Below are 25,145 nucleotides of genomic sequence, written 5' to 3'. Positions count from 1 at the left end.
TGACCAAAAAAACTGTAAAAGAAATTGAAAAAGATCTGTCAAGGTTTATTTGGAGGGGTAAGAAACCCAGATTAAGTATGAAAACGTTACAGCTGCCCAAAGATAAAGGGGGTCTTGCCTTTCCTAACATTTTGCTGTATAACTGGTCATGCCATAGTAGAGTTATACATGAATGGATCCACGCATATCTAAAAGACACAGATGATCCCCTTGAAGCCTGGACATGTTCGCCATTTAATCTCCTAAGCGAACTAGTGAGTAAATATATTAAAAAACATAACAAAGTAATGATTGATACTTACTTAAAAACATGGCGTGATATGAATAAATACACTTAAAGTAATCCTATACTTAGTTATCTAACACCTTATATAAATAATCTGCACTTTACACCGGGAATGAAAAGTGTAATATTTCAGAGATGGTGCAGGAATACGTGTGGTGGGTGATCTGTTTGATGGGAATGTTTGTATGTCTGTTGAGCAGCTCCAAAAGAAATATGGTATACATCAAATGGATTTTTTTTGCATTTTTACAGGCTCGTCACTTAATTACTTCAAGTTTTGATACTTTGCACAATACAATGCAACTAGGACCCATGGAAAATTTCTTTTTACACTTGAATGCAGATAATAGTACTATAAGACAGTTTTACAATACACTACAAGGTTATAACAAACATAATATTGGAAAACTGATTAGAAGTTGGGAGGGTGACCTCCAGTGTCATTGTGATGATCATGCCTGGAGTGAGTGCATACAATCTGTGCATTCTTTATTTCTCAGTAACACATTTAAAGAAATACAATATAAAATTTTACATACACAGCATAGAACACCTATTTTTCTGAATAAAATTGATCCAAGCAGGTCTGCACAATGTATTAAATGTAAATCTGCGGCGGGGTCCTACGTGCACTGTCTTTGGACTTGCTCAAAAATCTCAAAATTCTGGCTCTGTGTAACAAAAGAATTAAAAGGTATATTTAAAAGCAGAATACAAAAAGATCCAGCTCAGTATTTATTGGGGCTGCCAACTCAGAACAAATTTCCAGATAAAAACAAATATAAACTACTATGTAAATTATTGTTTTTGGCAAGAAAATGTATTCTTTTCAATTGGATTAATGAAAAACCACCAACAATCACTCAGTGGTATAAAGAAATCTTTAGAGTTTTACCAATGGAAAGACTGAGTGCAAAATTAAGTGGCAATGATGATATTTATTTGGATATATGGCGCCTGCTATTGGATTACTTACCTGATGATCTGAAGAAAACCATAGTGAGAGGGGCAGCCCCACTCCAGTGGCGGGTTGAGTTTGTCAGGACAAATGTGTAAATGAGTGGTAGACCGAATTATATACAGTTAAGCCCATAATTATTCATACCCCTGCCAAATATTGACTTAAAGTTCTTTTTTGAGCAGAAATGACACAGGTGTCTCCCCAAAGATAATAAGACGATGTACAAGAGGCATCATTGTGGAAAAAAATATTTCTCAGGTTTTATTTATATTTTAGCAAAAAGTATCATGCCCAGAATTATTCATACCCTTCTCAATAATCAATAGAAAAGCCTTTATTGGCTATTACAGCAATCAAACGCTTCCTATAATTGCAGACCAGCTTTTTGCATGTCTCCACAGGCATTTTTGCCCATTCATCTTTAGCAATGAGCTCCAAATCTTTCAGGTTGGAGGGTCTTCTTGCCATCACCCTGATCTTTAGCTCCCTCCACAGATTCTCAATTGGATTCAAGTCAGGACTCTGGCTAGGCCAAAGCAAGACGTTACTGGTGTTGTCTGCTAACCATTTCTTCACCACGTTTGCTGTATGTTTTGGGTTATTGTCGTGCTAAAATGTCCACTGGTTCCCAAGGCCAAGTTTTTCTGCAGACTGCCTGATGTTGTTGTTGAGAATCTTCATGTATTGCTCTTTTTTCATGGTGCTGTTTACTGTGATTAGGTTCCCTGGTCCATTGGCTAAAAAACACCCCCAAAGCATTAGGTTCCCACCACCATGTTTGACAGTGGGGATGGTGTTCTTTGGGTTGAAGGCTTCTCCATTTTTATGCCAAATGATCACAATGATGCCAACATCATTGTGACCAAATAATTCAATTTTTGTTTCATCTGACCATAACACTGAAGACCAGAAACCTTCTTCTTTGTCCAGATGAGCATTTGCAAAGGCCAAATGAGCTTTTGCATGCCTTAGAAGTGCCTGGAGAAGTGGCGTTTTCCTTGGTCTGCATCCGTGGAACCCAACAGTGTCCGTTGGACTGTCTGCCTTGAGACATTGCCACCAGCAGAGCCCAGATTCACCAGAATGGCCTTGGTGGTGATCCTTGGATTCTTTTTCACCTCTCTCACTATTCTCCTGGCCAGCACAGGTGTCACTTTTGGCTTCCGACAACGTCCTCTGAGATTTTCCACAGTGCGGAACATCTTGTATTTTTTAATAATACTTTGCACTGTGGCCACTGGAACTTGAAAACATTTGGATATGGCCTTGTAGCCCTTTCCTCACTTGTGAGCAGCCACAATGCACAGCTGCAGGTCCTCACTGAGTTCCTTTGTCTTAGCCATGACTGTCCACAAACCACCTGCAGAGAGCTGCTGTTTTTCACCTGTTGAGTTGATCAAAACAGCTATTTCCAATTAATCAGGGTAATTGGGATGCTTTAGAACAGCTTTGACTATTTGGAATGGTATGGAACTTTGGATTTTCCCAGAGACTGTGACAGTTTGTAAAGGGTATGAATAATTCTGGACATGATACTTTTTGCTCAAATGTAAATAAAAGCTGAGAAATATTTTTTTTCCACAATGATGCGTCATGTACATCATCTTATTATCTTTTGTGAGACGCCTGTGTCATTTCCAGTCAAAAAATAACTTGCTAGTTGAATAAAAGTAACTTTAAGTCAAAATTTGCCAGGGGTATGAATAATTTTGGGCTTAACTGTATACTGTATTAGTTTTCCGTTTACATGTCTCAGACTGCTTATTGTAATTGTTTGTTTTTGTTTTTTTCTCTCTGTTGTTGTTGTGGTAGTTGTTTTTCTTTTTTGCTTGGTTTTTTTGAGGGGGGGGGGGGGGGGGGGTTGGTTTTTTTCACTTTTTTTGTTCTATTTTGTATAAAGGAAAAAGTAAATAAAAATATGATGATAACAAAAAAAAAGAACAAAACATGGAAGCGAGCAAAATGCTAACGCCAAGACTTTAAAATCTGAAGTCCAGTAATCTATGAGTAACCGTGCAGTCTGTGTGGCCATCTTTTATATACAGCCTATGGTTTTAGTAAGCCTCCAGGGGGCGCTAGAGGAACTCCAGATTGTTGCGTTTGTTCCATTTTTCCGGTCTGGTTGTTTATGTGGTCGTTCATCTGTTGCTTTAGCTCTGACATCAGACTGGTTTTACCACCTTTCCAGAAGATCATTTACATACCAAGTTTCTGTAAGAGTTTGTGTGTGTGTGTGTGTGTGTGTGTGTGTGTGTGTGTGTGTGTGTGTGTGTGTGTGTACACGTTTATCTCACAAACAGAAACCGCACAGAGAAATACAGTACACACACTGCATGTCGTACTACTAATACTACGCCTGTATTACTGCAGTACCTGACAGGATGTTATAAGTATGCAGTAAGTGTGAGAGCTCACTATCAGACGTGCATTCAGTGCATTTGTGCTCAAACATTCAGCTCAGCACAAGAAGAAAAAAACACTAAAGTTCTGAGTTCAGTCTCCGACCCACTTCCTGCTCTGAGCCGTGATGAAGGAAAACCGTCATCACACCTTCAACCATCAGTTTATTACCGGAGAGACATCAAATTATACTAAATACTTATTTAGTTCAAACATCTTTTCATAACATCTCATGAATGAATAACTAATAATAATAATAATCAGCCACGAGAACCTTTGTTTCTCCTCATCTGTCATCAAAACTTCTTCTTCAAAATATATATTAAAGTTATGTTTACTGAACATTGTGGATTTTATCTGAACACACCAAATTTGTAGTAAAATAATGATTTCTTTAATGTAAAGGTTATTTTCCTGCAGTGTCACTTTAAAGTGAAGCGATGTGCTCCTGAGTGTTTTCACCCTCTGAGTCGTACCTGATGCAGGTGTGTGCAGACAGCTCTTACCTTGGGTCAGGAGCATCAGCCCAGCAGCCAAACACATCACTTTGTAGAAAGCCATCGCTGTAAAATACCTCCAGACCTGCTCAGGCTTAAATAACCTTCCTCTCTCTCCCTTCCAGTTTGCAGTAAAACACACCTTTCTCAAACACCTGTCTGACAACACGCCCAACACCTCACTGCAGGTTCCCTGACCTGCTTCACATCACAATCATCAGATTAAACAGGAACTTTTTAATAACTTTTCTAGGATTAATCATTAATTTAACAGGAAACAAAAGTCTGCTCTGCTGTGTCAAATAAAAGTTATTTAAAGGTTTCACAGTACTGACTGATGTGTACAGGTGTAAGAATGGGTGAGCTGAGCAGCAGCGTTTGTATTGAAGTGAAATGCATTAACTCAACCAAAAACTACATAAATAAATCCTGTTGCTGACGATCATTGAGATATTTAAAAAGTGGTTTTGTTTTTTTGTTGGAAACATTTAGAGATGTTTGAATCTGTGACAACAGGCGCGACAGAGTGATGATCTAAACTGGAGGCTTTCACAAACACACTGCCAGTGCAGTGAAAACATACCTGGACTGAAACAACACAGTAGAACACTATCAGGCATGGATGGGCCTCCCCAGAGCCAGAACCTCAACATCACTGAAGCAGTGTGGGATCATCCTGACAGAGACCAGAACGAAAAGAAGAAACATCCAAAGAAGAGACCTGAATGTCCTTCAAGAAGAAGAAAGTAGAGAAAGCTCAGACTGTGCTGAGAATAAAGGTGCTCACACCAAACAAGCTCGTTAGAGTCGTACAAACTCTGTTTGACCCATCAATAAATCGCTGCACATGGTTCACATTTTACTAGAAAAGCTGAAAGAAATGAGGCTCAAAATTTTTGCACATTTCTATACAGTTTTTAAACATTAACGTCATTGTTGCATTTTCATGATGACTTTCTGCAAAATAAAAACTGCTTCTCTTTAATGTGGTGTAATTACATGATGATGTTTCTGTTTTACTATTTCCTCAACTAGATGAAAACGAGTCAGTTCTTCAGTCTGATGAGCGTTTGTTCACTCAGACGTTAGATCAGCAGGAACATCGAGCACAGAACTGTAACAGAACTACATCCATGTAAATCTGTGAAACAGGAAGTTTTATTTAAAGAAGCAGCTTCACCGAGAGATCATGAAGGAGAGATACACCACACATCTGCTCTGTGAATGAAACCAGTACATCTCACAATGCATCTCTATCCTTCATTAATATGCAATGACAGTGGGACTGGCACAGTGGGGGCTGTCCACTCAGGAAAAAACTGGTCAAACTACATCAGGTTTCGCTGAATGAACAAATGAACGGGAAGTGTTTCAGAACGAGTGGAACCACATAACACTGAAGTTTCCACTGAGCACATCACAAACATCTGTCATGTCAGAAGTATTTCTTTCCCTTCTGGTGTAAACGAGAGTTACAAAAAGAGGCCATAACAAGTCAACCCCACAGAGGCAGTGGACCAGCAGACCATCGCCCTCTCACTGTCCTCACTGAGACTTCCCTGGTTTTAGTTTTTCTTAGTGTCTTTGACACTGCAGGTAGCACGAGAGGGTAACTGTTACTACTTAGATAATTACATCAGTGGTTGAAGTGAGCACTTCATAAGTGGGTAAAATGTGGAATCACTGCATCAGCTGGACTGAACAAAGTGGGAAAATCATCATCATAATGTTGTACTGACGACTGCCTCCTCTTGTCCACTGACAAAGGACAAGAGGAGGCAGCAACTATATATACTATATACTGTATATACGGGAGGAAGTGGCTTTGACTTCCCAAATGTCTCAGCAGCGTTGGACTCTACAGCAACGGGATGCTGTTGTTGCCTATCCCTAGCCTGGCAGAGGAGTTCAATCAGAATCAGAAAGACTGTCTATCTCCAAGGGGCAATTAACATACAACAGAGCAGCATGATGTTGAAGATAAGGACAGGGCATAAACAGGCAGTAAGACTGAGATAATAAATTCACAGAATAAACAGTATATACACAGTTTTAAAATTACACAGTTTTAACATTAAAGTGACTGAAAGGTGAATAAATAACTGTAAGTAAAAGTGAATAAAGTGTCAGTCGTATGAAAGAGTGTAGTTTATGTTTCTGGTGGGGGAAATGTTCTTATCTGCTGGAGTTGAAAAGCTGAGTGGCTTTGGGGACAAAGGTGGCGCTCCTCCTCTCAGTCCTGCAGGAAATGCAGCGGAGGCGTCGCCCAGAGGGGAGCCATTGAAATGCGGGGTGAAGAATGTGAGAGGGGTCGTTGATGATTTTGGCTGAAAACCTGTGCCAGAGTTCTGACAGGCCAATGATTTTAGAGCACACTGATGCCGTGTGCTGCAGTCTGTTCCTGTTCTGAAGGCTGAGGGAGTGGAACCAGCAGCTGATGGAGAAGGTCATGATGCTTTCCAGGAAGGCATAGTGTGCAAAAGTGAGGCTTGAGATGTTACTCACGGACTCTGGGACCCCATAGTGAGAGGCGCTGCTCCCACCTTAGCAACGGGGAGGCAATGGACCCCAACCACATCTGTGCTACAGGCCAAATCTGCTCTTCGCCATCATGACGTGGTGGGTAACAGGGCAGAGGAGGATTTGGTCTTGGAACAGTAACACCTCTCTGGCAACAGGGGTCTGTAACTGAAAAATGGTGGTGGAGGTGCGTCGACAGGAGGAAACAGCCAGACATGCCAGAGCTGTAGCGCTGGCAAATAGCGTCGCTGGATGAATTGGGAGAGTGTGGAAAAGAGGAAAATCGCATGGAGTGAGGCTAATACGTTACGTTTCATCATCCGAGCGACATGCGATGTGCTGCCTTCCCTCATAAATCTGCAGCTGTGGTTTGGAAAGGACCCATCCTGCCCCCTGTGTACAGTCCCAGCAACACTCAATAATAATGGATTGGATTTATATAGCGCTTTTCAAGGCGCCCAAAGCACTTTACAATTCCACTATTCATTCACATACTGGTGGAGACAAGCTACAGTTGTAGCCACAGCTGCCCTGGGGCAGACTGACAGAAGCAAGGCTGCTATCGGTCTCTCTGGCCATCACCAGTAGGCGGTAGGGTAAAGTGTCTTGCCCAAGCACACAACTACCAGGACAGAGAGCCCGGGGTTCGAACCCGCAAACCTCTGGTTACAGATGCGCTTCCCAACCCCCTGAGCCACTCAAGCACATCTTGGTTGGTTGTAGGACTAGCCTTACTCAGGGCAGATACACATGGAGACACAACCAGGTCCTCAGGTGTCTGGCTGAGAAAGTTGAGTGCAAGAGGAAATCCATCAACGCTCAACCTTTCACGAACCAAGAGGAGCATCAGTTTTCATCACTATTTGTCCGGGAAGGAGACAAGCCGAGGACAAGTTTTTCAACCCAGTCTACTCTGCAACCAGACCTCATCTTTTGGTCCAACTCCTGAAAACTTGCTTACGTCATAGAGCTGACGGTACCATGGGAGGAAGCAATTGAGGAAGCATTTGAGCGTGAGAAGTTGCAGTATGCCAGCTTGGCAGCTGAGGCAGAGGTCAGAAGCTGGAAGATCAAGGTGCGCCCTGTGGACATGGGTGCAGGGGCTTTGCTGCCAGTACAACGTCAAAACTGCTTAGAGAGATCAGACCACAGACCCAACGGCAGGCTATAAGATAGTTAGCTAACACACTGAGAGGAACAGTCACTGGCTGTGGCTAAAGAGGGCTGACATCACTTGGGCAAAAAATAAAATAAATTGTAGAAAACTAAACAGAAGAAAGTAGAAGAGAAATAAACCAGTGACATGCTCCGGGGCTTGATCAAGCCCGGCAGGGCCCCCTTGGATGAGGATGTCTAGTGATAATGGCCAAAACACCCAGTGAATCCAAGGTCCACTACTGACGATCTATTATCTAAATTAGATTTCTAATCCCCAAACCTGTCCAAGGAAGTTAAAAAAAAATTTTTTTTAAAATGGCAGAATAGCTTGTGATAAAAGACCGAAACAGCCTGTGAAGTTGAGGCGCACAATGATGAGTCCCGCTGGTAAAGTTTCCAGGCTGCCTTCCCTCATAGTAGCCATCCCTCAAGACCTTCTCCATCTGAAGCAATGCATTATCAGGAATAGTAACATCTACTCCTTTTATTGAATCAATACATACAGAAGGGCAACCAGGGAAGTGGAGACAGCTGGGGAGAATGAGACATGGCTGAACAAAATCACCGAATCACAAGAAGAAAAGCAAAACTGAAAGCGAAGCACAAGTAACACTGACTCTCAAAATAAAGCAGCAAATGGGAAAACACAGACACACGAGGGAACTGGAAACAGGAGACTCAAGAGGATGCAACACAGCTCAGAACTGCGAAAAGGGCTAAATAAAGTAAGCAGAAAATACGTAAAAACCACAAACATTAAGCAAACCAGGAATTACAAAAGAAAGTTAAAGTAGAAAGTCCAAAAACAAACCTCACAAACGCTGAGTAAACTGACCCTGGAACATGATGCTGGATGGAGCTGAGCCACCAGCGAGTTTCCTGATCTTTATTAACACAAACCAGCAGAAGCTCTTGGACTAAACTGGAGATTCAACTCATCTTTGTCTTTCTGACTCATGTCTGAACAGCTGGCCTGCAAACATATATTTGTCATTAATGTAGCTCAGTTTACATTGGTCTGATTTCTGAGTGTCAAAAAACTGCACAACATTAAATTTAATGGTAATAAAACACAAGACAGTCCTGTGAGGGTGGAGTTATTTTTAGATACTCATAAGACAGTTTTAGAAACACTTCTGCAGCTTTTTCCCCGTGTCTTACTCAACCTGTCCATGTAATGATAAACTGGATCTGCCAGTAAGAGAATAATAGCTCATCGGGGAAGTGTAATGCACAGTCAGTTTACAGGCACGCAAAAGTGTCAAGTCGTAGTTGGCAGTGTTGCCAGTGCCAGGAAAGGATCTGAAGATAAGATACAAAAATTTCCCTGGTTAAATGAGTTAATAGATGATAAACAAGTGAGAATAAATGATGTGAGATTTCATGGAAGCACGGCCTTATTAAAGGCTCTGAAGCTTAAACACACCTGAAGCTTACAGAAGTTTTATTCAAATGAAGAAAAACAAACAGCATAAAGACAATAAACCAGGAAATATTCAACCCTATCTGCTTTATTTTTGTTATTCTTACAGTTATTTTCAGTAAGTTCTGGATAAACTTAGTGAGGTGGGGTAAACTTCGTCCCCACCGTTGGCACCTTTGTCGATTCTTTGTCCGGCGGCTCCCCGTGTCTCCGTTTCTCTGAGCAGAGGTGGTGACACATCACTGCTTTGGAGCATGAAGCTGACACAGCTGCAGCATCTGTCCAGCATTCTGTACAGTACTGTACTCTACAGTCTCCAGCAGATCAGGACAACAGTGTTTATCACAACAACAGCCGTTTTGTTAGGTACACCTGTTCAACTGCTTGTTAATACAAATATCTAGTCAGCCAATCACATGGTAATAACAGGTCAAGACCACCTGCTGAAGTTCAATCTGAGCATCAGAATAAGGAAGAAGGCCATTTAAGGGAGTGTAACATGTAACACTGTAACACTGGTGCCAGACAGGCTGGTCAGACTGGTTCAAACTGATAGGAAGGAAGAAAAACTGTGGTCATATGAAGAACTGAGGTGTGCTAGTTTCAATTCAATTTTTAAAAGACACGCTGTGGAAGAGAGCCAAAGATTAACAATAACTAATGATTCAGTGCAGAGAGGTGTATTAACACACAGTGAGTGAAGAAGAAACACCCAGTGCATCATGGGAATCCCCGGCAGCCTACGTCTATTGCAGCATAACTAAGGGAGGATTCAGGGTCACCTGGTCCAGCCCTAACTATATGCTTTAGCAAAAAGGAAAGTTTGAAGCCTAATCTTGAAAGTAGAGATAGTGTCTGTCTCCTGAATCCAAACTGGAAGCTGGTTCCACAGAAGAGGGGCCTGAAAACTGAAGGCTCTGCCTCCCATTCTACTTTTAAATAGGGATGGACCGATCCGATATTACGTATCAGTATTGGTCCAATACTGACCTAAATATCAGAGAGAAATTTAAAAAGTGTAATCCGATCCATTAAATATCACAAATGCACCTCACTAAACTTGCGACATGGCTCAACCCAGCACGTCAGAGCAGTATGCATCACATGACAGACTGTGGCATGCGAGACCTGTCGGCGGTCTGGTTGAGCATTTTGAGCCTCGCTACCAAACCGGCATTTCATGTGGATGTAGATGATTCTGTTTATCTACGTCCAGATGAACAGAATCAACTTTTGGAGATTTACTTACCTGTATGATTGAGAATGCATCAAGACGTTTTAACCCACTTTGGCAAGGACTGCCTAAAGCTTGTATGTCAGAATGAGCAAACAGCACGTAAGATGGCGGATTACAGGAACCACCTGAGTGTGTCCACACCGAGGATGTGGACAAGTGGGTGAAAAATTTGTCCGACAGACAGCTCACCCAAACAGAGAAAAACATCCTTGCTAAAGGGTTGAATTTTGCTGTCATGCCGAGACAAATTCTGCAACCGAGCCACAGAGACGCTTGAATTTTTTGATAGATTCGTCATTAGAAAGTTCATCATTTACATTAATGAAAGGGGTGGACCCAGTGCCATGCTCTGCCTCTCAGTGTGTCATGCAGGTGATCTTAGACAAGTCAGAGGAATAAGTCTAACAGAGTGGGTTGAATACTGAGGTGCACTGGAATAAAAAGCCCCGAGCTTTTTCCAACTCAGCAGCGAAGGTCTGTGACGACGGCAGGGCTGTTTCCAAGGGGTCTGGAGGAGCAGGTGGAGGAGTCTGAGAAGAGCTGGATTGGTACCAAAGTGACGGAGTACCTGCTCTTGCTCTCCCAGCTGCTCTCCTTGGTTTCCTGAAGACAGCCTGCGTCAGAATCCATGTTTGGCCAGATCGTTCCTTAACACAACCAGTGTTAACAGGTTTATTTCCATTTTCAACAGACAGCAGAACTTTCACTGAGCGACTGCAGGCAGCTCCGTGGACACAAACACTGTTGTGAAGTCGAGAGGTGTTCTGAATACTGGACAGGTCCCTGCTGATGCAGCGATCTGGTGAGTAATGAGGCATCTCTTCAGCCTTAAACAACACGAAGAGCAGGTGAGACAACCAACAAACCTCCTTCACGTGAGAATTTGACATGAGGGCAGCGAGACCAGCAGGGAAGCACCTCTGAAACAGGTAATCAGAGTGACACGCCCACAAACACACAGACAGGGGAGAGAAGGGAGGCCAGCAAAGGAGGACCAAAAACAACAGAGACGGGAAAATGCATCACAAACTGGAAGCAAATTATTCACATTTTATTTTGTCTCTTTAGTTTGTGCGGACAGTAAAACAACCAAAGCTCGTTGTTGTTGTTTTTGTATTTTTATATTTACACATTTACAAGAAGTTTTTTATTCATTTATTCTTCCATTTAAATAACTTTCTTCCATTTTAAATAACTGTTAAATAAACTTTCCGTTTAATTAACAGTTTTCAAGGCAAATATTGTTTAAGTGCTTAAGTGTTTGTGGCCCAGATGTGAGGTAGGAGAGGGACAGTCTGATCGATGTCCCCTTGTTTCCAGGATCTCTAAATGATGCTTCTTTAAATCTGATAAAGACTGCAAGAATAACTTTGGTCCTGTCTTTAATCAGCAATATGTTTGTGACTGTAAGGTTACAATTAATCTACTCTGTCCTGAAAACGCACAAAAACTGTAAAAATTTAAAAATATGCAGATTTCACATCTTTCATTGTTGCATTGATTAAAATATATAGATATATATGAAACAGTAACAATGATGCAGACACACTAATGATCTGTTTAGCTTAAGAAAACTTCTAAACACTTGAGCTACAGTTTAATGTTCAGTGCAAGTTTAAAGAACTTCTTCATTTTTACACCCTTAAACCAGAGTCCAGCTCAAAGCCCCTGTGAGTCAGAGCTCAAGCCACACATTGCACAACCAGCTTCCTTTTCTTGGAACTGGTGCACCTAAGTCGCCGTTAGTCGACAGTAAACTCGCCCAAACGTCACCACTGAGCTCTCTGCAGATAACCAGTTAAGAGTCAAGTCAAAGACTAGCATACACAGCTTTAAGCCTGTAAAGTCTTAGAGTGGAAGCTTGTTCACATTCATCTGTGTCCATCACATCATGTCGATCAAGTCAGACTCTCTACAGGAAGAGTTGGAGACAAAGGACGAGGCTGATGAGATGGAAGAAGACAACGATGAAGGAGTGAGCAGGACGACCCCCGCTGCTTTGTGATACGGGGTTTGAGGTAGTTGTGGTGGTGTTGGTGGTGGTGTTGGAGGCGTTGGTGGGGTTGGTGGTGGTGGTCGTGGAGGCCGGAGACAAGAGTGTCCCCAGCGTCTCCGTCAGGAAGGTACCAAAGGAGCTCACTCTGGTGAAGGTCATAACTGGAGTTTGTCGTCTCCTCCTGGCAGAGGAGCTGTTAGCACGAGCTGTTAGCACGACCGCCTGGAACCAAGAGCCGCCCTGCTTACACATCAGCGGGCCGCCAGAATCACCCTGAACAGACGGGAAGCATCAGTTATTATTTTCCTGTGACTCAAAGGAAGACTTTGATACACCTTTGGTACCAGAAAACTTTTGAATATGATTATTATATTTACTTAAAAACTAAATGACCAAATTCAACTAAATGTTAAAAACTTTTTTGATGGCTATGATAAAAGATAAAAACTGTCTGAGTCAGGGGGCTTCAGGATGTTAAAATGGGCAGTAAATTTAAAGAGTTTAATGATAAAAACAGTCATAAAATTTCCCCTCAAAAGAGTTTTAGTCAGTTTCTGAACATTTGGAGAAATCAGAGAACTTAGTTTAAAGCTTCTGATAAGCAGTTAAATCCAAGGTCCAGAACAAACATGTCAGCAGACAGTGTGTTATAAGAAGAAGAATCCAGTCATTTACCTGCTGCAGTGGAAACACGTCTGTACAGATGCTCTCACTGGATGATGAGCTCCCACAGTTTACCACCGAGGTCTGAAACTGCTGCATAACTTCCTCAGCTAACATTATGAAAGATAAGAAAATCCTGATGTTTGACTAAAGAAACTGTAAGTGCAGTGGTCCACATGTGTAATCTGAGAGATGGACTGGTGCAGAGTCTGGGCAGAACTCTGTCAGCCTTCATGTTGCTGACTCACCTCCTCCTCTTCCAGGACTCCAACCGGCCGCCCAGCACGCCAAGCCCTCGGCGAAGGTTCTCCCGCTGTCCAAGCAGATGGGCTGGATGTAGTCGGTCAGGGTGGGCTGGGCAGATAGACGGAGGATGGCTATGTTGGTCCCGGTCGTGTTGCTCAGAGTGATATTTGTCACATTCAGCGTCACCTCAAAGGGGTTGGATCCATTTAGCTTCAGACGCCCCAACACGACAGTCCACTCGGACGCTACAGGAGAGCTGTGGGAGGAACGACGCACCCAAACATAATCTTCATCAGCTTCAAACAAGATCTACACCTTTACACTCAACTTCATGGGGCCCAAGTTTTACAGACTTGAACCTGGTGACATTCAGACCTGGTTCTTATTAAAGAGGTGAAGCTACAGCAGCCCTGAGAGGTCAAACAGACTCCAACTGAAGAAAGAACCAGCCAATTGAAAAACCTGCTGCAGCACGAAATACAACAGAAGTTAAATGATGTCATGAACTTTCTCAAAGTAAGTGACAACGAAAGAGTCCACACAAGAAGTTCACCTAAATTCGAGACAATTTATTAAACATAACCAATAGACTGATGCCTATGGAAGAGAGAGGCTGAGCACTTCATCTGAGCCAGCTTTAGCTGACAGTCCTCCACTAGCTAAGAAATAACAGCAGGTCATGGCTTTCTTGAGTGGGAGCGTCATAACGCCCCCCTTCTTAAAACAAGGTTCCACTTTGACATTGGAAATTATTCTGGAAAATCAAATCAATGGCAAAAGAAAATGTGAAAACATCCCCATTTATTAAAATGCCTGCAAAGAAGCCAACTCACACCCACTTACCAGATCCAACTGTCCTACCTCAGGAACAAATTAAGGAGTGACGAGAAGTAAAAGTGGATGGTTAACAGGCAAAGTAACACATGGTGAAACTGGTTCCTATTACAGGAGATTTCTAGTTACTAGTATACAGAAGAGTACATCAGCCTCAATTAGCAAATCTGTTCTAGCAAATATGTTGAACAGGAAATCTGATAACCTCAGATAAGGAAGTAAAAATCAAAACACCAGATATTGCCACAAGTGCCCAAAGCCACATAGCCTACAGCTACAAACACACACACACACACACACACACACACACACACACACACAATTCTGCTTTGCCAAAACTCCAGCAGCAAACAACCCAAACTTGGATTAAAGTATGAGTATCAGCCAAACTAGCAAACATCCAGGCTAGCCAAAACATTTAACATGCCAACAAAGAGGGAACCAAGCTACAACAAAGCTCACTCCAATTCAAATCACAGTCCATGTCTTCTGCCAGACCAGTTAAATACCTCACAACACTATCCAAGTTCAACTATTCAATTCTGTATACATTTACCAGTTATACCTTGCCACATATTTACACCACATCCACATTCAAAACTTAATTTCAGTCAGCTCAAATAAACTGGCACATAATATCTTTAATTATGCACGTCTGCAAACATTGAGGGTTCTGACTGTAGATTATAGATTACGTATGTGCAGGTCTGTGTATATTTTATATGTATTGTTGCTGCTGTTGGTCTTTTGTTACGTAACGCTTCCAAACAAAAGTCAGCTATGGAAATAAATTAATCTGCATGAATACTTTTTAGTGCTCCTTAATCAGGCACTTATTACATGCACACTATCATGGTCTTAATATGTACATGTGTTAGTCTGTGATTTGTATTGGAATGAAACAAAAATTAATCAATCGCCCTTTTGAGAAGTCCAGCCATGTGTTCAATGAGGCCACAAACCTACAAGAGAAACACAATGGTGACACACCAGCCCTAGCTATTCAGTACAGATTAATCTCAACCCAGTCTAAAGACAGATACTTTCCACCAGCACCAAAAAGCAACCAGTAAGTAGTAACTTTCTGTAAACCAGGGAAATCCTCAGAGGAGATAAAGACGACAAGAAAAAATATGGTTGGTCTCCTCCTCTATCAACCATTTAAGCCTACTACAGGGGATTCATGGCTCAGAGACTCATGTTCATATACTCACCCAAAAGAACAAGACAAACCCTAAATTCAAGGGTTTGACAGGCAAGCAAAATACTGTTGCTGCTATCGTCCAAATCAACCAGAGAGTAAGTAAATTAATGTAATTAATCCAAAATAATGCTATCCTGTGTGGAACTCCCCAAGACATTGGTCACAATGGCAAAAACCATAACTACGTTAGGCTCTGGCCAAAAAGCAGATCAGCTCAGCTAAGGAGATAGCAAACCACAAGCTTGTTATGTTGGCCCTCAACTCTGACTCAGCTTTAATCCTACCAGTGTATAAAGATCCCGGATGAGACCCCATTTATCGCTGGCTAAACTGGCTAAAAGTAGGTCACAAGGAGGGAGTCCACACAAGAAGTTTAATTAGATTCTAAATAAGTTATTGAACATAACCTAACCAAGAATCAAAAATAACCAATAGGCTAATGAAAGGTAGAGTGGAAGACAGAGGTGGTGTCCGAATTTGTAGACTCCTCTGAATGCGGCCGACAAATGTGTCCTCCTTTCACCTGAGTTTGAAGGATGGTCGGGTGTATCCTTCGTGGCCCACTATATCCCAGAATTCATAGCGCGGCCCAGCCAATTCCAGTTTCCAAAGATTCCAACAATGGCTGCCGCTACTAAGTTTTAATATTACTCTTTCTGGTTCGGCCCACGTAGACCGCGAAGGCCGGATCCTCAGCAGGATGCAGCCTATGATTTTGGACACCCCTAGAGAGACTGATCACTTCATCTCGGCCATTTTTTACAGCCCAGAGAACACAGGTGAGCTGCATTAACTGACGATCTTCCCATGTCAGTCGATCAAATACAGCAGGCCATGGCTCTCTTGAGCTGAAGGGACATAACACACAATAGAAGTAGAAAAAAACTAAATCTCACACAAGATAAGAAAAGTGTTTCTCGGGGCAGAATAACGTGACAGAAATCAAAACATGAAGGACTGCAACAACACTGTTGAGAGACAGAGAACAAAATGCAGACAATGTGCGTTTTAATCACACAATTCATATTATCACTATGCTATTAGCCATTTACTGTCAGATTGTCACTGCCGCAGTTGTCATGTTATTGTCTCCCTGTAAAACTTCTGTTTTATTTCATTGATTTTTCTTTGTTTGTTTATGTTTTTTTAGCTTTTGTGTCTTTGTCTTGCTGGTGTTTTCTTAAGGTGCAGTATGTTTGACCTCTCAGAGTCAGATATAAATGTTTAATAAGAAGACCCCCATGAAGAGCAGAGCAGCATCTATGACAGCAGGTATGACAGGTAAGTCAGGAGCAGCGTGAAAACGAGGAGCACTGGTGGCTGACGTGGGTTCCTGTGACTTGCAGATGCGTAGAAACTGTGGGGAGACTAAAGCTTAGTTTCATTACGGGTGGCTGTAGCTCAGGTGGCAGAGCAGGTCAGCCACTAATCAGAAGGTCGGTGGTTCGATCCCAGGCTGCCTCCTGGCTGCATGCCAAATATCCTTGGGCAAGATACTAACCCCATGTTTGCCTACTGGTGGTGGTCAGAGGGCCCGGTGGCGCCAGTGTCCGGCTGCCTCGCCTCTGTCAGTACGCCCCAGGGCAGCTGTGGCTACAATGTAGCTTGCCATCACCAGTGTGAATGACTGAATGTAGTGTAAAGCGGTTTGGGGTCCTTAGGGACTGAGTAAAGCGCTATACAAATGCAGTCCATTTAATTTAACCTTCAGTTTTGAATCTAAAGCCTATGACATACCGTATTTTTAGCATTTATACTTTGATTTTTTATTTTGCAGCCAAAAACTTGTTAGTGGTAAAGTTTCTCTCTTTGAGTTGATCCATTTTCTTCCAGTTGATTTGAAAAATGCTGGCAAGAGAAGTAGATGGAAATCCCGGGACTGTCATGGTTCTGGGTTTTGGATCTAGCGTTTTGTGGTTTTGGACTCCTAAGTTTTGTTTATGCTAAATAATGTTTAGTTTTAGTCGAAGTCTGTTTACAGTTGAGTTTTTCTCCTTTGTGTTTTTCTTTGTATTTCTTTGTATTTTTTCTTTGGTGTGGATGGTTTTATAGCTGCTTGCAGTTATTATTGTGATCTTACCTCCAGAGTATTTCGAGTTCTTGGATCCTGGGTGTTATGCCTTTTGGTCAAAAGTCAGTAGAGTATTTAACCAAATGTTTTTTTGTTGCATCAAACAGTTTATTTCCTTCTGTCATCCCGTGAGTTTTTCCCCTCTTTCTATTTGGATTTTGTGTTTTGCCTATTGTTGGATTACACCTTTGCCAATAAAGGACATTAGACCAACTGTAAAACTGGATGCAGTTTGTTCGCACTAACCAAAACAACTACCATCTGCATCTCATGCAGCTGTGGGATGTGATGATTCATGTGTTGAGGTGTTTTTTTCTGTTCTCAAACTGATCTTCCTGTTGGAGCTCAGTCCGGGGGGAGTTATTTTTTCTCCTCGTCTTTCCTCATGTTGTGCATTTTCCATTGTTTCGGTTCGGGTCACTGCTCGTGTGGTCGACCGGCCAGTGCTACCTGGCCTGACCTGTCTCCCCAATGTGACGTTTGTGTATTGTATGTACAGTCGGCAAGATATCTATTTTAATTGCCCTTTGGGGATAAATAAAGTCTCTCTGACTCTGACATCTTCTCCTCAAAACATGATAGAGACTGAACAGACCAGTGTGTTAGTTCTTCTGTCAGATCCACCCTTTTCTCTTTATGTCTGAACTCAAAACTCTTAAAAACTCAAAAATTCCTCAGTTTGACACAACATAAAGAGAATTTACTAATCAGTGGGTAACACACTGACTAACTCACCCATTGAACTGTATTATTATCTGTGCAAACTTCAACTTCAGCTCCAACTCACCTTGAGAAACAGTTGGCGTTGCTCAGCACTGAGTCCAAGGCCACCAGAGTCCCACCGCACACGTGACTTCCATTCTTCTGTAAGCTCGCCATCCACGGCCATGAGCCGGCTGTCACATCTGAGGTTCCTCCCACAATCCCAGAATTTCTTGGAGCTTGTCCACAAACCACCGCTGGGGAGAAAAACCAGAGGCAGACACAAAGAAGCAGTAAAAACTTGGACCACACAAACCCATCACTTCAAGTTCAGGTAGTGAAGAGCTCAGAAAGTGTCAGAAAGTAGCAGCTGTGTTATCTAAAAGTTTAAAGTGAACAAAGTGTTGAGATGATGGAAACTCACGTTGGGGAGTGGTTGGAGGTAATGTGGTTGTAGGTGTGGTGGTTGTAGGGGTAGTGCTGGTGGTAGTAGGTGTGGTGGTTGTAGGGGTAGTGGTGGTGGTAGTAGGTGTGGTGATTGTAGGGGTAGTGCTGGTGGTAGTAGGTGTGGTGGTTGTAGGGGTAGTGGTGGTGGTAGTAGGTGTGGTGGTTGTAGGGGTAGTGGTGGTGGTAGTAGGTGTGGTGGTTGTAGGGGTAGTGGTGGTGGTAGTAGGTGTGGTGGTTGTAGGGGTAGTGATGGTAGTTGTAGTGGTGGTTGGCACTGGTGGCAGTCCTGTGCAGTTGACACTGAGGTCACTGTTGGTCCCAGTGGACGTGAACGTCATGAAGCCCGGCTGGTTGGAGGAGATCTGGCTGTTGATCCAGGTCTGGTACTGGGATACTCTGGCGTAGACTCCTGGAAGATTCGGCTCAGCACAACCTTCCCCAAAACTGACGACTCCCGCCTGAATCCAGCGACCGTTCTGCTTGCTCACCATTGGACCTCCTGAATCCCCCTTTGAGAGCAGAAACATTTACTGTTAGCTGAGGAGAAGAAACTGTAGAAGGTGAAAATGTGCCAAACAGGTAACAACAATCACCTGACAGGAGTCCTTTCCTCCTGCACTTAACCCGGCACAGATCATGTTGTCAGTGATTCTTCCCACTCCATAGTTACAGTTACACTGCCTGTTTCCCACAACAGGAACCTCCACCTCCATCAGGTTTTGTGGAGAAGGAAGCGACACTGAAGGGGTAAAATAAATATATCAGTTTGTAATAAATGACATGTGACTGATTAACCTTCAAACAAAAGGGCAGCTCCACCAAACCTAAAAACAAAGTGCAGTCATGTGTGCAAACAAAGATGGGAAACATGTTTGTCCGCTGGGGTTAAAGCTCTCTGCAGAACACAGTCACATGACTTTGATGTCACTCTGTCATCTTGTCCTGTTTTATGTTATTGGAGTATTTTACATGAAGCACAACAGCTGCTGTTTTAAAACGTGATACAGAAATAAACTTCACACACAGACAGTAGATGGTCGTCAACATGTAGTAACTGTCTAACACCACCTGGGGGCAGTGTCAGATACACAGAAAGTATACTTTCTTTTAACCAAGGATCTTTTTGACCTGACATCATCGTGCAAACCCAGTATACTTGCTGCAGGTCCAGACTGTTTAATTCACATAATCATTCTTTCTTGTTTTGAACTTTGCACAGATTTAACCTCATGGAAACGTTTAATTGCTCTAAATATTTCTGAGACAGCAAACTTGTTTCCTGCATTATTTTCATCATTTCTCTAAAAACATTCAGGTGTCTTTATGACCCACCTCCAGTTCCTATATTGCCCCAGCCGGTGACCCAGCTGTTAACACCGCTGTAGAAGCTGCTGTCTGAAGCTGCCAGGCAGACGGGAGAAATGTAGCTGGTGAAATTCACAGATGAGGAGAGCTGCAGGAGGCAGATGTCGTTGTCGTTGGTACCAGAGTTGTAGTTTGGATGGTTGATGATCTGTGTTACTGTCCGAGACACTGCATTGGGATTAGATCCCTGTAGACTCTGAAGGCCCAGAGTCACAGTCAGACCGGCTGGAGTACTGCTGAGATCATCAGGAGAGACACAAACAGTGCACAGTTATTGTGATTGTTATAGACAAGAAAACATATATAAAATTTGACTTTGCAGTGTCTTTAAAACATGTTCAGTGTGCAGGTTCAGCCTCAATACTCACGTTTGAAAGCAGTGAGCAGCAGTCAGCACCCACTGACTGTTAATGAGGGATCCTCCACAGAAGTGGGACCCAGATCTTTGCAGACTGACCTGCCAGGGCCAGCTGCCAACAGGGGCCACCTGTCCTCCTACAATCCTGGTGTTGAGCTTTGGCTGACCACAAACTGAAGACAGACATTAAAACACAGAGTGAGCATTACTGTATGAGCTGTAAACTCTCAGCATTACAAACTGCTGAGTGAGGACACAGTGATCCTGGGAGTCTACAGTTCACTCACAAACTAATATTCATATGAAACTAAAGATTTATTACACATAAAAGTAAATCATTACACAAAGAAACTTTATCTTACCATCCAGCTGTGACTCAGACTCTGAAACACAGAAAACAAACAATTTTAAAACTAAAAATCTTCATTCATCGTTCTGTGATTAGTTCACTGTCTGTAATAGTAATGGAAAATTGACTGTCTGTGGTTAGCTATAAGCAAGGCTCTGAGAAATGAAGCCAACCCCTGCAGTTCCTCTGATGTCCAGTAGAGGCAGCAGCGTGTCAGTCCCCACGGACTGGATAGTTTGCTCCTTCAAAACACCTGTTTTTATAACTCACCTGTTTAAACTGTAATAATAAGTTTTGCATTATTAGGGGCGTGGCCTCTTTGGGTGAAAGGTGGATGGTGACGCAGGCAGCTGTAGCTACTAGCTCTCTGCTAGGCCTCACCTCAGCTAACTGGAGTCCCTGAGCTGGACCTCTGGACTGTGTTTAATAACATCATCTAAACAAACTGTCCAAGAAGGCTGAGCTCCAGTTTAGGTGAAATTCTAGGATTTTAATTGGGTGTTACTGAGCACTGATTATCAGGTGTCAGTGATGCTCCCGTACAGCTAGCTTGCAGTAGCTGATTATCAAATCAAAATTTATTTATATAGCACATTTAAAATCAACAATGTCAATTAAAGTGCTTCACAAATTAGGAAATAAATAAAATAAGACAAATTTACCAAACAGCAACACAAGACAAGACAAACTTAGAAGCCAGCCAAATGATAGTCAAACTAACTTAAGACAGAGCCAGGGTAAAAAGATTAATTCAAGCAAGACTTAAAAGACTTGATAGACTCAGAAGAGCGAATGACAGTAGGGAGATTGTTCCACAGTCTAGGTGCTGCGATAGCAAAGGCATGATCACCTCTGGTTTTCAGCCTAGACTTAGGTTGCATTAAGAGCATCTGGTTTGAAGATCTCAGCGCTTTTTTAGGATTAAACAAATGGAGAAGTTCTGTTAAATAGCTAGGTGCCGTATTATTTAAGATTTTATGAGTAAAAGAATTTTAAAATCGATGCAAAATTTCCCAGGAAGCCAGTGTAAGTTAGCTAAAACCAAAGTAATATGATCATGCATTCTGGCACCTGATAAAAGGCGTGCAGCAGCGTTCTGTACCAGTTGCAAATGGTAGAGAGAGGAGTGAGGGAGGCCTAAATAAAGAGAGTTACAATTGTCCAGTCTAGACGTAATGAATGCATGAATAAGCTTTTCAAGGTCCTTGGGGGAAAGAAAAGGCTTAGCTTTAGAAATTTGACGTAGTTGATAGAAGCTGGATTTAACCACAGTAGATAATTGTTTCTCTAATTTGACTGGGAGATGTAGCTATCAAGGGGGCCAAGGGTATCAGTTAGTTCAGCGGTCCCCAACCTTTTTTATGACCGGTTTATGCCCGACAATATTTTCACGGACCGGCAATAAGGCGTCGCGGATAAATACAACAAAATAAAACTAGTGCCGGTACCGAAAAAAAGAAGATTTATTCATGGGGCGATCGTGGCTCAAGAGTTGGGAGTTCGCCTTGTAATCGGAAGGTTGCCGGTTCGAGCCCCGGCTTGGATAGTCTCGGTCGTTGTGTCCTTGGGCAAGACACTTCACCCGTTGCCTACTGGTGGTGGTCAGAGGGCCCGGTGGCGCCAGTGTCCAGCAGCCTCGCCTCTGTCAGTGCGCCCCAGGGTGGCTGTGGCTACAATGTAGCTTGCCATCACCTGTGTGTGAATGGGTGGATGACTGGATATGTAAAGTGCTTTGGGGTCCTTAGGGACTATTAAAGCGCTATATAAATACAGGCCATTTACCATAACACACATGAAAAGACCCAGGAAAACCGAGTTAACGATAAAAACGATAACAAAATAACACTGAAAACTGATTAAAACCCTGAAAACCATACATTTCACACCTGAGCCTCAACTCTCGCGGCCCGGTACCAAACGACTCACGGACCGGTACCGGTCCAAGGCCCGGGGGTTGGGGACCGCTGAGTTAGTTGATTCAGAGGGATAAGGCTGTCAAAGACCATAACTTCAGTTTTACTGTCATTCAAAGTAAGAGAGTTTGGAGATAGCCAGGTTCTGACATCATGAAGACAGCTAAACAATGTATGCAATGAATCTGCGACATTCAAACTTAAAGGAAAATAAAATTGAATGTTATCGGCATAGCAATGGAAAGAAATATTATGTTTATTAATATATTACTCACTACTCCGCAGTCTAGTCCAAATATGGTCACATCTGACTTCAAAAGCAAACATGGAGCAGCCAAAATACTAAGACTGGCCCTTTGAGGAGCAATGCTGCAGCAGTTACATCCATCTTTCATATACAGTCTATGCTTTTATCATGGGAGTCTCTGGGGACTGACTTATTATAGCACGTCTCCAGTGGCTACAGGAGGAACACCAGGTTTGTTGTTTGTGTTGGTTTCATTTTGGTTGTTTATGAGGTGGTTCATCTCATGATGTTGTTCCAGATCAGCCCACTTTTACAGCAGACTGGTTTTACCACCTGTTCTGAAGTTCATTAACATAAACGTCTGTGTGTGTGTGGGGGGGGGGAGTTGGTTACTATGTGACTCAGCAGGATGAAAACACTGATGATGATGTTTATCTCTCAGACAGAAACCACACAGAGAAATACTGTACACACGCTGCACGTTGTACTACTAATACTACTGCTGTATTACTGCAGTACCTGACAGGATGTTGAAGGAGGAGTCCACTGATTATAAGCAGGCAGCACCTGTGTGTGAGCTCACTATCACCATCACCATCAGTGTGTTTGTAGTTCAAACATTCAGCTCAGCACAAGCGCCTGATGTTTCTACATTATATGAATATATGTCATGTTTAGCCCTCACCCTCTATAAATACTACATGGTTCGTTAGAAAATGGTTTCCTGGGACAGCCTGCTCTGCTTCTGCGGATTCATTCTCAGTCTGTGTTTAGAAAACACAAAAGTTTTGCACTCATAGCGAGGTGTATTGCCATCGCAGTAAGTCACTTCCTGCCCTGAACCATGATGAAGGACCCTGTCATCACTCCTTCAACCATCACCATAAACTGACACACATTTTTTTCTTCAATAAATGTGATAACTATGCAGCAGTCTCACTTTAAAGTGAAGCGATGTGCTCCTGAGTGTTTTCGCCCTCTGAGTCGTACCTGATGCAGGTGTGTGCAGACAGCTCTTACCTTGGGTCAGGAGCATCAGCCCAGCAGCCAAACACATCACTTTGTAGAAAGCCATCGCTGTAAGATCCATACCTCCAGACCTGCTGAGGCATAAATAACCTTCCTCTCTCCTCCTCCTCTTCTCTGTCTGAATTAAACACACCTCTTCCAGACACCTGTCTAATGACACGCCCAACACTTCCCTGCAGCTCACCTGATCCTCCCCCCATCAGACACACTTTATTAAACAGGAATTTCAGGTTTCAGGCAGCAATGTTGAACTTTTTTACTAATTATTTACTTTTTTAGGATTAATTATTCATTTCACATCAGGAAACCAAAGCCCTGCTACAGACTGAAGCATTTTCTTTAATCTGCTGTGTTTACCTGAGGACCTTTTCTCAGATGTCATTTGTTTTCATCCCCTCAGCAGGATTTACATGAGAGTCTACAGGCTCTTGGCCCTTGATTTCAAAATCTTGTTTTTAAAAATAGACAACATCACAGACATTAATTTAATGCATTTTCTTGTTTTCCATCTGTGGGACTAATAAAGGCTGTATCATCCTTTTTTATTATTATTATTATTGAAAGTCAAATAAAATTTATTTAAAGATACATTTAACCAGTATAAACTAAAATGTAGACTCAAAGAACATATCGAGTTTGAACATCTATAATGTTTACTGAGAAATTTTAGCTTCATATATCAAATACTTTTCAAGTTATATGTTTTTTAAAAAAACAATCAATTTCACTTTCAGTCACTTTCAGACCATTTTTTCACACATTTTAACTCTTCTAGTTATAACTGAGACCATTTTATAAAATATATAAATTTTTTGCCTTTTTGTATCTTTGAACCTGAATTATCAGACTCTTCAGAGCAGTAAGTCTCAACATGATAGGTAATAGAGCAGGTCTATATGGAAGTACTACCTAGTGAGGCTTTTGTTTTTGTGGTACAGCTTGTCATATTTGCTCTGAGAGCAAAGTTGAATGAAAAATTGCATTTTGAACCTGGGAAAAAATGTACAATGAAAAAAACAAGTGGGCCAAGAATGGAGCCCTGAGGGATGCCATGGTGATGACCTCTGACAGATAACAGATAACTCTCATCATTGCACAGTCATACTGAGTACAATAGTAGAACAAAATTGGAAACTGTCCTGCGTCGGCACTACGCACAACACAACACGACACAGTAACCTAACTTAAAGTGGATTTTTTTTTAAGTTCATGAAAGGTATGAGCAAAGGAATGACTTAA

General features: G+C 42.2%; 1 protein-coding gene across 3 annotated transcripts in view; it reads right to left on the bottom strand.

Moving 5' to 3' along the window:
• The window catches only part of LOC100697589 (transmembrane protease serine 9), a 42,748-nt gene extending 18,718 nt beyond the window's left edge, over positions 1-24,030 (bottom strand). Inside the window, exons 1-10 of one of the 3 annotated variants that reach the window (XM_019357581.2) lie at positions 23,898-24,030; positions 20,731-20,751; positions 20,379-20,541; positions 19,978-20,246; positions 19,239-19,384; positions 18,623-19,154; positions 18,284-18,455; positions 13,390-13,643; positions 13,154-13,251; positions 11,513-12,751 (exon numbers count right to left, since the gene is read on the bottom strand). In XM_019357581.2, the coding sequence (XP_019213126.1) occupies positions 12,395-12,751; positions 13,154-13,251; positions 13,390-13,643; positions 18,284-18,455; positions 18,623-19,154; positions 19,239-19,384; positions 19,978-20,246; positions 20,379-20,541; positions 20,731-20,751; positions 23,898-23,967 (2,082 nt within the window). In that variant the 5' untranslated portion in view covers positions 23,968-24,030 and the 3' untranslated portion in view covers positions 11,513-12,394. Of the gene's footprint in view, positions 1-11,512; positions 12,752-13,153; positions 13,252-13,389; positions 13,644-18,283; positions 18,456-18,622; positions 19,155-19,238; positions 19,385-19,977; positions 20,247-20,378; positions 20,542-20,730; positions 20,752-23,897 lie in introns of those variants that run through there. The other 2 variants (XM_019357582.2, XM_019357583.2) reach the window with 2 other exon arrangements.
• Positions 24,031-25,145: the final 1,115 nt, after the last annotated feature.

Source organism: Oreochromis niloticus, linkage group LG4 (assembly GCF_001858045.2).
Source record: "Oreochromis niloticus isolate F11D_XX linkage group LG4, O_niloticus_UMD_NMBU, whole genome shotgun sequence".
NCBI classification, from domain to species: Eukaryota; Metazoa; Chordata; class Actinopteri; order Cichliformes; family Cichlidae; genus Oreochromis; species Oreochromis niloticus.
Note: the sequence above shows the minus strand (reverse complement) of the source record. Positions and strands in the feature narration are given on the sequence as shown.